Here is a 12,858-nt window from a genome sequence, read left to right as displayed (position 1 = left end):
GTTACTGGTAAAGAAATTATAGGCTTGTTGTTAGCAGAATAAATAAAAAATATCTTACATTAGGAATATATATAAATTTTTATCAAAAAACATACTTTAATAGCATCGTCCGCAGACGTTTTTGCTGGATAAAAAAATAGTGAATTTAGTGTGGGATAGCGCATCGTTACTGGTGAATTTTGGAACTCCGGTAGCCGTTTAAGAAGTGTAACACTCTTACGGTAGATGTCGCTAGGGCCTCCCTATACGCCCATATAGTGGAAAGTTTCGTGGCTATGGATGAGGTCTTGGTTGCTCGGAGGCTAGAGCACTAGGCTAGCGATCCAGTGGCCGTGAGTCTTACCCTAGTCAGTATTTTTTCCGCTTTTAAATTTATTCTAAGCTTAAAAATACGCTTCCTAGTAAATCACGCTATTTAAGATATACCCTTGTTAAATATACATATTTGTTGACATACATTTTGGTTCATCCAAGTTTAATATTGACCTTTCAGCGGACATAAAAATTCAGCACATGAGACATAAAGGGCAATAAAGTAATAACGGTTTACAAGATTAATTGGTAGCAGTGTGCGTCCTGGCGTGAATGGGTTGACAAATGGCCTCATTTTGTGCCGATTTTACCATAAAAGGTTTTAAAACTGATCAACAAAGGCTTTGCTTTGGTAGGTACCTTTCTAAACAAAACAAATATTTATCAAAGTTATTTTACAGAAATTAAAACAGCAATGTTATTAATTTAGTTAAAGTTTACGTTAGGTTATAATCAAAAATCGCAACTTACTAATCGATTCAGACCCACTTTAACGACTTCAGTTGGGAACAATAAATATCGACGTTTAGAATGATCGAGCAAAATTGTTTTGTTTCTACCTATTTATAAATTTATTGACAATTATACATTGGAAACTGCCTGAAGTATACTGGAATCATAGCTTTGGAAATATAAAATACACCTTGGATATATACGTCGATTACTTGTACAATAGGTCAATAAAATTGATATGATGCCGCCCGCTGGCAGATAAAGCGACGCTCATAAAGAGGTTATTGTGAGCCTTTTCGGGGCTCACACACGAATATGCTTCGTTCCCTCAGACCATATTGTGTTACTCTAGCTAATAGAAAAACACCATTTCTCAAAAGAAAAGCTCTTGACAAAGCGCTTCTGTAATTAGTGGGGTAGTACGCTTGCGCTTGTTTTACATTTGTTTTATTTTTATTTTCCTTTGAAAAGATTTGCAGATAAATTGCAGCCTTATCAAGGCTGTTTGAATAATGAAATTCAGTTTAAATGGTCACTTTGTTTAATGTAAACAACAAAGTAACGCCATTATTCAAATATAAACGCTCGTTCGATAAGATAGGTATTTTGGAGAAGCAAAATTTAATTAATATTATTCGCGTAAGCGTAAGAGAATAATGAAGTAAAAGTTTGTCAGTGACTTAACTAACGTAACGGTCTGAATACATAGAGTGAGTTCTGTATCGTGAGATAGATACTTAATTAGCTTCGAGACGTTGCAAATTTCCCGTCAGTATGTTTACACGGTGCGAGACAACCCCAAATAATCCTAATTGAAGATGGAGCTCTGTTGAAGTAATAAAATGTACGAGTAAGTATCCTTCGAAGCGTAACTTATACGTTATGTTTATGGCATTCTTCTTCCTGTTGTATTTACGGGAGAATATAATTTGCTTTTCATCACACTTGCTCGTAAACGGTGTTATTGTGTGCCAGCATACTAAGATGTAATGAGCTATAATATGCCCACGGGCGTAACAGATTTTCTTTAATTTCACTACGCCCATATGCCATATGCATATTGGGCATAATGTTTTTTTTTTTCAAATACCTAGGTATAAATGACTTTTACTTTCAAAATACTGACGTTTATCAGTTATTATTTTTGGTGTATGTTTATGAATATTTAAATTGATTAATTTAATAGCCATTTAAAATATATTTACACAATTTTCAATCGTGGCTGAATGCCGGATAGATTTTTGCCTATGGTGCCTGTACAAAAATGACTTATTATTCAATAGTTTCTTAATGAAGGTTTATGAAGTTTCAACACCAAACATACTATGTAGGTACTTTAGATTAAAAGTAACATACCTCAACTCACTCGTATATTTATTCATCTGCGAGTCCATATCAACCTGTAAGAAAAAGCAAATAAATAAAGTGAGTAAAACACATAACTTAACATTACCCAAATATGTAGGTAAAACTATAAATCCGTATAAAAATGGATATAAATTTTCTTCGTGAATTTATATCATTCATTTCCTAAACAAGTCCTTTTTAATTAGGTATACAAATACATTTTGTACGAGATATCCGTTTCAATTGTTTTAGTTCATTTATAACTATTGCAGTACCGAAGTTAGTTATTGTGCAACCGTAATCCAGTGTTGATAAACGCAATACTCGCGTATCGCGTCCCGGCCGCACATGTCACCAGGCTTATCAGTCTGCAAATACACCGATCAATAAGCAGCACACTGACTCATGCCTTGTGAAAAATACTGGAATTTACTATGTTTACGGTTGTTTTTAGAAAATAGAATTGCATACATTTTTAATTGTATTTTTGACATTTTTGTTTTTATCGTTTTGCGTATAAATAACACTACATTTTAAAAATTTTAGCAATTAGAACGCCGATATTTCTGGGCGTATTTTTTAAATGCCATTCCAAATTATGGTGGGATACTTATCACACTATCCGGAGATTTTTATGTAAGTGCTCCCTCGCTGTTATAAATTAATGAAGCATCATTTGATGTCATTATTTAAATAAATGTAAAAGTTTGTGGATATATTTTATCTCTCCTTTTATTTCACAAAGCGGTGCGTCACGTTTCGCAAAAAGATCGAAATAAACCTTTTGCACTAAGTACGTTATTCACTGCTCACATTGCTGACGCATATCATTGATTCCGTTTCTAAAGTAGACTTTAAGGCAATTCTAAACGAGAATTAAAAAAAAAAACTATTATCTATTTGGGTATGTTAACCACTCAAAAAATACTTAAGTTTTATTTATGTAGGTAGTTTTTATTAAAACCTTTGTTATGGATATATACTATCTGTTATCTTAATTTGTAAAGGAAAATGACTATGATGAAATGTATAATTAGTATAGCCGACCCATTTAAGATTTTTCCACAATAGTGTACTTGTTTGATAACAATTTGTTGCCATTGAACCATACTGGAACTAGCGAGCTGTGAACATGGAAATTGTGGCGTTTATGCAAATTTGAAGCTTTTAAGCATGCAACGCCCGCAGTGATTACTGTTGACAGAAACGTTTCAATTAACCTAGTTGATTGTTCCATTGTCCTAACATCGCACAGGTAATAGAGTTCCTGCCTAATGGCCATAGCTTGGAGCCCAATACTAGCCTCGATGCATAAGTTCTCGTCTAGTCAGAACATTTTTTAATGTTCTCTCGTATGTACAAAGTTTAGTTAATAACCGGACATGTGCGAATCGGACTCGCCGACCGAGGGCTCCGTACAAAATTGTAGATACGTATTATAAAAAGTTTAAAAAACCTACAAAAAGATTTGGTCACCCTTACAATTATAATTACAAATGTATTGTTTTCAGATTTTTATACGATATTACTTGCTGAACTTAGTATTTTCAACTCGATATTTCCACGTGTTCCCGAAATAAAAGGTGATCCTATAAGGATTCTGTCAGGGTTACGGCAGACCAGCGCAAGGTATCTGGCGTTTAGGTTACATAGAAATAATAAATCACCACGTAAATAAATACATTATTTATAATATGCAAGAAAATCAGTACACATGTCAATCAATGACAAATAGTAAGTAAGAATAGAACACGTCAATGTCATAGAGGTAAAGCGGCCAGCAAGAAACCTTGCTTTTGTTATGAACCTCAAGACACCTCCTCAAAAGCAAAGTTTATTGTCTAAAATATGCCAAACAATAATAGTGACAGGTAACAAGAAAAAAATAAAAAATAAAATGATAATTCTAACCAAATGTACAATATGCGTTAAAAGGGGTTGAGACCTAGACCAATCATACATTTGTTATGTTTTATACTGGGTAGTGGTTTTGTCAACACATCTGCCAGCATTGATTCCGTGGGTACATGTCCCAACACTATATTTTTGTTATCTTTTAAAGTCCCCCGTATAAAATGGTACTTTATATCTATATGCTTGCTTCTACCATGAAACACGGGATCTTGGGCAAGAAACATGGCAGATCGACTATCGGTATTTAGAGAGATATCAGCATACCTTGATAGACCTAGCTCAGTCAGCAAACTTTGGAGGTACAAACCTTCTTTTAAAGCCTCCGCGAGACTTACATATTCAGCCTCACAACTTGAAGTCGCTACTGTCCTCTGCTTTTTAGAAGACCATGAAATACTAGCTCCTCCTAAAATGAAGGAGTACCCGGAATAAGATTTCCTATCTATTCGACAGTTTCCCCAATCTGCATCACAGTATGCGTGGATTGACTTACCGGTCTTCTTATAAATAAGGCCATAGTTTGCCGTACCTTTAAGGTATCGTAAAACTCTTTTAGCAGCCTTCCAGTGGCTCGAATCGGGATTACTTACGAACTGAGCGAGCTTAATCACAGTATTCGTAATATCGGGCCTAGTTGCTACCGATAAATACATAAGTGACCCTATTAGCTCGCGGTAGGGCCATTTTTCTTTAATTTCGCCCTCAATTATCTTGCTAGGCATACTAATAGACAACTCGCTCGGAGTTCTGCAAGCATTGCAATTAGATAAATTGAATTTATCCAACACAGTCTTGATGTAGCCTTCTTGTGACAACATAATGCCATTATCATCTCTCCTTATGTCAATTCCCAAAAAGTATTTAACCTGCCCATAGTCTTTGAGGTCAAACTCATTTCTCAACTCATTTTTAAATCGTATTATCCGGTCTTCACATTTTGATGCAATAAGTACGTCGTCCACAAAGACTAGTACAAATAAATGTTCGCCTTCGTGCTTCCTCACATAAAGACACGGTTCATTGAGGCTTTGCACTAACCCCATGTCTTTTAATTTCTTGTCAAATCGTATATTCCATTGCCGGCCTGCCTGTTTCAATCCGTATAAAGATTTCTTTAATAGACATGTATCGCCACCTGTTTCCAAACTCTGAAGCATTTCTTTCGCGTTCCTCACTATCATAGAATCTTCATTATTGCCATACACCAGTTTTAGCAAACACTCTTTTAGCAAGCGAGGAATACGCATATAAATTTCCTCTTCGAGGTAGCCGTTCAAATAAGCAGTGTTTATGTCCAGTTGATGAACATCTAAGTCCATCTCTGCAGCAAGGGCCATGATTAATCGTACTGTTTCTAGTCTGGCAACGGGTGCAAAAGTTTTATCGTAATCCACTCCAAACCGTTGACTAAATCCTTGAGCCACTAGCCTGGCTTTCTTCTTACTAGTCTTATCTACATTAACTTTAGTAGTCAGTATATACCTACAGCCAACGATATTGGTATTTGGCGGCCTTTTGACGATAGTCCAGGTTCCTTTTTGCACTAGGCTTCTTATTTCAGATAGTATTGCGCCCTCCCATTCTAGTCGTTATTCACTGCGCAGGGCATTTTCCAAAGATATTCCCACGGCTACACCTGCAAACTCAATACAGTCCATGTATTCATCAATTTCGTCTTCTTCGTCTACCATGCAGTCTCTGTATTCTTCTGCTACGTCCTCTGCATCAGCCATACAGTCCCTGTATTCTTCAGTTGTGTTCTCCTCCTCAAATTCCTTATTACATTCTTCTACTTCAATATAATTGTAAACCTTTTTTGGTCGTCCTGGTTGGCCGGTGTGCAATAATTTTGGCCTACCAGGGCCTCTTTTCAATACAACTTTGCGCACTACATCCGATACTCCTGTTTCTCGGCTGAGTTCCTGTTCTCTCTCAACAGTTTCTGCCACAGGTGGCGAATCCTTACCTGAATCTATAATATCTTGTGTATATGTTTCAAGTTCTTGTTGTCTTTCCACTGTTTCTGTCGTAATTGGCATGTTCATATCCTTGTTATACACTTCTGTGTCTTTAGAGAGTGCAATTTTGACTTTTTCTTGTTTCTCGTTAATATTGTTTGTATCTTGAACCTTTACAGCATCTGTAGGAAGAAAAGCTTCAATTTCAAGAAAGTCTTTCTCATCTCTTAACAACATGGTTTCAGTGAGCACATTTTCATTGAATTTGATGTCCCTTGAAATTATAAATTTTCTTTCTTGTGGCACCCATAGTCTGAAGCCTTTATTGGTCTTTGGATATCCTGTGAATACTCCAGGTATCCCACGGGCATCAAATTTGTCTTTATTTGGGTTTTTATTCAGAAAATGAACCTTCTCTCCAAACTTCCGTAAATAGTGTATCTTTACCGGTTTCTGGGTCCATTTTTCATATGGTATGTCACCTCCTAGAGTAGATGTCGGACACCGGTTCCTAATGTAACATGCCGTACCTACAGCTTCGGCCCAAAAACCTATGGACAACTCGCTACTTAAGAGCATGCATCTGGCCATCTCAATCAGAGTGCGATTCATCTTCTCGGCTATTCCATTTTGTTGTGGCGTACGTGGCACAGTCAGCCTCCTCTGTATCCCTTCTTGCTTTAAAAAATTATTAAATTCCGAATTACAGTACTCAAGGCCGTTATCTGATTGAAAATATTTTATCTTCAATCCCGTGTAGTTTTCAGCATAACTTTTGTAGAGTTTAAAGGCTTCCAAAGCTTTACTTTTATTCTTAAGAAAATATACTTCACACCAACGTGTGCAGTCGTCGATGAAAGTGATAAAATATTTAGCGCTAGATTTCGCTTCGCATCTCATGGGCCCTACTATGTCAGAATAAACAATGTGAAGTCTCTCATCACATGGACCGCTTGATTCAGAAAATGGTAATGCAGACAACTTACCTCTTGCACAAACATCACAATCACGCAGTACATTCATATTAGTCAAACTTTGACTCACCTTATGACCTGTTTTCTGTAACAACTTAGTAATGTCTTTGGCATTAAGATGGCCTAAGCGTTCATGCCAAAGTCGAAGATCTATCTTGCAATCCGCGACTGCGTTTGCAAATTCACATTCTTGTAGGCAATATAAGTTACCTCTACGGTTCGCGATCAGCCTAACGTTGCCACTTTTGTCTAATACTTCGGCCATATCACGTGTGAAGTACACATCATAGCCATTATCCGTAACTTTTGCCACCGACATCAAGTTAGTTCTCAAATCTGGCACATACAAGGTGTCTTTAAATTCGATAGGTTGTGCTGAGCTCTCTGTTAACGCCGATAGCCTAACTAAGCCCTTACCTTGAACCTCTGCGCTTGTGTTAGTAGCCAACTTCAGTTTACCATTATATTCTTTAAGTGTACCTCCAAATAAGTGAACGTCATTGCATAGATGGGACGTGCACCCGGAATCAAGCACCCACTGTTGTTTAAGGTTATCAACAATGTTGCATTCTTGTATACCTGAAACGTTTAAAGACATTAGTCCCTCATCCACAACATTACTAAATTGCCTTGGTTTTGGGTTTGTTTCCCGACAGTCCGCGGCTTTATGGCCGATTCGATTACAGCGGTAGCAATTCATTACTCTTCTTTCATACCCATCGTTCCTGGCATTCCCCGAGTGGTTCTGTGGTCGTGACGTCCCTGGCTCCCCCTTAGTATTAACTCTCCCATTGTTCCAAGTTTTCCTTTTTTCACGTACATACATTACATCATTTTCGCCTGTATTTACTTTCCTGGACTCGTATTCCTGTAAAATTTTTACCTTGAGAACCTCTGGTTTCGGTAATTCATCTCGGCTTTCAATGGCGCAGCGAAAATTTGTAAAACTAGATGGTAAGGTATATAATAGCATGATAGATAGAAGATCATCGTGAATCTTCACCTCCATTGACCCCAATTTGTCCACTGCGTCGAAAAATGTGCCAATTTCTTCTCGAATATCACCGGATTCATTCATTTTATGCAACAATAGTCGTTTTAACAACATTGCCTTCCTAGCAGGCCCACGAGAGGCGTAAATAGACTCTAATCGCAACCATACCTCCCTCGAAGACTTGCAGTCCCTGACGTGGCGTAGTTCTGATGAACTAATGCATAATATTAGGTCAGCTTTTGCTTTGGCGTCCTCCGTTAACCACTTTTCTAAAGCGTCCGCTTCAGTTGCGGCTGGTTTAGAAACCTTACCGTTCGTATATTTCCACAGGTCATTTTTTATGAGAACGGCTTCTGCTTGTAGCTTCCAACTCTCGTAGTTCTCCTTAGATAAAGCATCAATACGTACAGTGCTCATTTTATTTCACTTTTAGTCGTAGCAAGAAATTTTAAAATCGTCGTCACTTAATCACTTTTTGCAACCTACCCCTGGGCCCATAACCATTGTCAGGGTTACGGCAGACCAGCGCAAGGTATCTGGCGTTTAGGTTACATAGAAATAATAAATCACCACGTAAATAAATACATTATTTATAATATGCAAGAAAATCAGTACACATGTCAATCAATGACAAATAGTAAGTAAGAATAGAACACGTCAATGTCATAGAGGTAAAGCGGCCAGCAAGAAACCTTGCTTTTGTTATGAACCTCAAGAGATTCCGTTTTTTCCTTTTGAGGTACGGAACCTTAAAAATCAGCAATTTTAATGCTAATACTAATATAGTTTCATTTTATATGGAATGATTTTACAATAACTAAAACGAGCATGTTTTACACTACTGAAAACAAGAAATACCTATTGTGCTGAAAGAATTAATAACGATTTTGTATCTTTAAGACAGATAAGATACACATGAGTGTAAATATACTTAATAAATATGTAAATAAATAAAGACGGTTCATAAATATCATCATTATAAATATGACGGCGTGGCTCTACCAGGAGGTAGCGTGTTTTGTATTGCTATAAGATGTTGTTTAATCCGCAATTTAAAACTACTTACTGTATTTAAGATTTTGAGGGGTGGAGGTATATTATTCTAGCATCTCGTTGACGTGGCGTACGGTGACGTGGTAATATAAATTCGTTACAAATCGATCTCATGCCATATAAGCTCGACCTGCTTGCGCGCCATGTGAACTTATATCTGTGTAGTTCCACAGATATAAGTTCCAGGCGAACTAATATTCATCGGGGCTAGAATGCACGACTGATGAGCAATTCTCTCGGCGTTTAGTTTGACTGTAATATAGTTCGAGTATAACTACAAAATACTGTAGAAAAGAAACTATTAAAAGAAGATTATTACCAATAACTGCATGCCTTCTGTGATCAACTAGTAATTCCTAATATGATGAATCTTATACCTTTAAACGAGCAATTCTTGTATATATATATGTATATATATTTCTGTGATCTCGGAAACGGCTCTAACGATTTCGCTGAAATTTTGTATATGGGGGTTTTTGGGGGTATACAATCGATCTAGATTAGTCTTATGTTTGGGAAAACACGTGTTTTCGAGTTTTTATGCGTTTTTCTTTCGACGCAGAATATGGTCGCTAATTTCGTGCTGCCGGCCACTGTCCGTCTGGTCCAGCGGGTTAAGACGCGGACGGCTAGAAACGAGTGTTACGGGTTCGAATCTCGCCCGGTGACTAACTTTTGTTTTTTTTTTTATATGTTCAAGTTTATATATATTATATATTTTTTTAATTTTTATTGTTTTAGACAAGTTTAATTTAGTAAAAAAATTTATTTAAGATTATCACCTATACACCACCATATTACAATAAATAGTTAGAACCGAGCAAAGCTCGGTCGCCCAGGTACTTTATGTTAAAGCCTGGTTAAAAAAGATTATCATACCTCCTTATATACATATATGGAATACACATGATTTGCATGGCCTAGAATATACACACGGAATAAAATAGCTGCCAGGAAAACTGTCCAAGGTTTATCTTTCAATTGAAAACGGCACAATGTAACCATTTTAATTTTAGACGCGTGAAGCGTTGAACAGATAAAACCGGCCATTTTGTAGCACAAAGCGCTTTATGATTGATGAATGTTCGTACGACCGTCCCGATTCATCTGTATCTCTGCGAACTTCAAGCCTTTTATATGTAAAATGCATGCCGAATCCGAAAAAAATATGATTATTGTCGTTTTTTTACAGTACTTCCTGATTGATATCAAGAAAATTATAGAAATGTCATTAAAACGTCTAAATACCCTTTTTAGGGTTCCGTACCTCGAAAGGAAAAAACGAAACCCTTATAGGATCACTTTGTTGTCCGTCCGCCCGTCTGTCTATTTGACAAGATCTTGTTTTTCAGGAACGCGTGGAGGTATCAAGCTGGAATTTATATCAAATACTCAGGTCTACTGTTCCTTGGAGCTGTGAAAAAATCAAACTCCTAAGCCAACGCAATCAAAAGATACAGCCGTTTATGCCGCAAATTTTCGACACGCGCAAGGGAATCAAAACCTACAGGGTACTTCCCGTGAACTCAGAATCTTGAAATTTGGTACGAAGCAATGTCTTATAGCACAGATATGGGAAAAATTGCGAAAATCGTAAATTTTTAGTTACATCATATGCTTAATAAAAATATTTTTAATAATTGATATGACTCGATTGTCGTGATTGGGTGAACTTTTACTTACATATAGACCTACAGGTTTGTACGGAACCCTCGGTGCGCGAGTTCGACTCGCACTTGGCCGGTTTTTCTTATTCAAGGTAATGGTAATTAAAAAAATCTAGAAACTATCGTCGCTATCCCTGTAGAGCGACTGCATTAAATACCTATGTACCTATGCCTAAAGTACGTTTGATAAGTAAAACCGGAAACTGTATTTTAACTTCATAATTTTGAATCGGAACAATACCTACCCAGATAATGTTGACCGGTATGACGTTGAAATATATGGACTACAAAATGAATAATAGGAATAATTGCTTCAAAAATTTCGAATTTTGCAACAAGCTAATTTGAATAATGCAAATAAAACTAAACCTACAGAACCTACTCCAATCGTATCTCCGACTAACGGAAAAAACAATATCTGATAGGTAGATAATTTAGCTATTATTCAATTCTATGCTGGTGGAAAATTGGCAAAAGTTAATTAAACGAGGAAATTGAAACCAAACAAGTTGTTACTGTGACTCCGGGATAGCCGAGGAATCCCGCTAATTCTTGCGGTAGCCTCTAAAGCCAATTTTAATATTTAAGGGGAACGTAGCTCTCTGGCGTTCCGTCTACGTTATTATGCGGGCGAAACACTATCAGTAAGAATTTCACTACCATTATTATGGCAGTGAAGTGATTGGGGTGAAAACCAAAATTATTCATTTCGTTTCGTTTCGTTCAAATTTATTGATAGTGTTTGGCCCGCAATACAAAACTTCGATAACTGGATTTTATTATCTATAGCTTCCTCATCGAAGTAAATCCTCAATTTAGAATATTTTAGAATAATGATTTATTTTGTTTTAGTTTATTTATATTTGGTACTCTGTTACGCAAATATACAATAAAAACAAGACAAAGAACGAAACTCTTCATTATTGTATTAATTATGTTTTTAACATTTATGTAGGTTCCATTTGGAAAGAGGAATTGTCGATAATTATCATTATGGTAGGTACCTCGAAATCGAATTAAGAAAAACACATGTAATTATGAGACTCTCTGAATAAAAAATAATTTGGTATTTCACATGTAGGTATACCATTATCAAATCAATAAATTTTGGGATGCACTCAACCAGATAATTTTAAGGTTATGGAGTTGATAAATGTCTTTCAATGTTTTTTCTTTCATGGTTGTTTGTACCTTTGATTTATGCGTTAGAGAAACAAACAATATTTTTTATTCTAGACCCAATTTGATTTAGCAACGTTTCGATATTTGAAATAATAAGGTAATCGGAAAAAACATGCATTTATTACGCTCGTGAAATATAAGAATTAGGAATACATAGTTTCAGCAGTATAATGTTAGATAATTAGCTAATTCGCAGCCCGCCTCTAGATAAGGAACCGGGTACCCTCATTGTTTATCTATCGCACGAATACATTAGTCGCCCTTTTCGCAGAGTTTTATCGAAGGACGTCGCCATATTTCCAGTTAACTACGCATGACCGATTTGCATGATAATCATTCGCTTTAGAATCGTCGCCTACACGCAAAATTTGAAAATATATCCTAATAACTTCACTTGTCACTGTATTGAATATCACTTTGTTTTTCTTGTAACGGCTTTTAAAAGCAGAACTCAGTTTTCACCTTAAAATGCAATTACCATGAAAATTTTTCTTCAAAACATTGAAATAGAGAAATCACTGCAGCTTCTTTTGTTACAGGACCGAGCGAACAGAAGAGACAGTCCCCAGTAGCGCCAACCTCACCAACAATGCAGTACGCCATAAAATTGTCGTGCTAGGGGCCGCCAAAGTTGGCAAATCGTCACTGATAACACAATTCCTCTACAACACGTTTTCTCCTAAGTACAAACGAACAATCGAGGAAATGCACCATGGAGACTTCAATGTCGCTGGAGTTAGATTGACTTTGGATATTTTAGATACCTCAGGAGCTTACGAATTTCCTGCCATGAGGGCTTTGTCTATGCAATCGGCAGATGCCTTCATCCTAGTATACGATATAACGGATCCTGACAGCTTTTCAGAGGTGCGGACGTTACGGGATCAGATTCATGAGACGAAAGCTAGCACGGCCGTGCCAATAGTGGTGGTGGGGAACAAGGTAGACCTGGCGGAGACAGGAGCAAGACAGGTGACTTTCATAATTAAGAATAATTAAGTAGT

The 12,858-nt window shown here is 36.7% G+C and overlaps 2 protein-coding genes across 2 annotated transcripts in view; one reads left to right on the top strand and one right to left on the bottom strand.

Moving 5' to 3' along the window:
• LOC133521466 (uncharacterized) overlaps positions 1-12,858 on the bottom strand; it is a 520,259-nt gene that overhangs the window by 109,736 nt on the left and 397,665 nt on the right. The gene's annotated exons all lie outside the window — the stretch shown is intronic.
• LOC133521452 (ras-related protein Rap-2b) overlaps positions 1-12,858 on the top strand; it is a 49,956-nt gene that overhangs the window by 18,357 nt on the left and 18,741 nt on the right. The window contains exon 2 of the mRNA XM_061856412.1: positions 12,394-12,826. Within this exon, the coding sequence (XP_061712396.1) occupies positions 12,394-12,826 (433 nt within the window). The remainder of the gene's footprint in view (positions 1-12,393; positions 12,827-12,858) is intronic.

The sequence above is a fragment of the Cydia pomonella genome, chromosome 9, assembly GCF_033807575.1.
Source record: "Cydia pomonella isolate Wapato2018A chromosome 9, ilCydPomo1, whole genome shotgun sequence".
NCBI lineage: Eukaryota > Metazoa > Arthropoda > Insecta > Lepidoptera > Tortricidae > Cydia > Cydia pomonella.
This window is presented reverse-complemented; position numbering and strand designations above follow the sequence as displayed.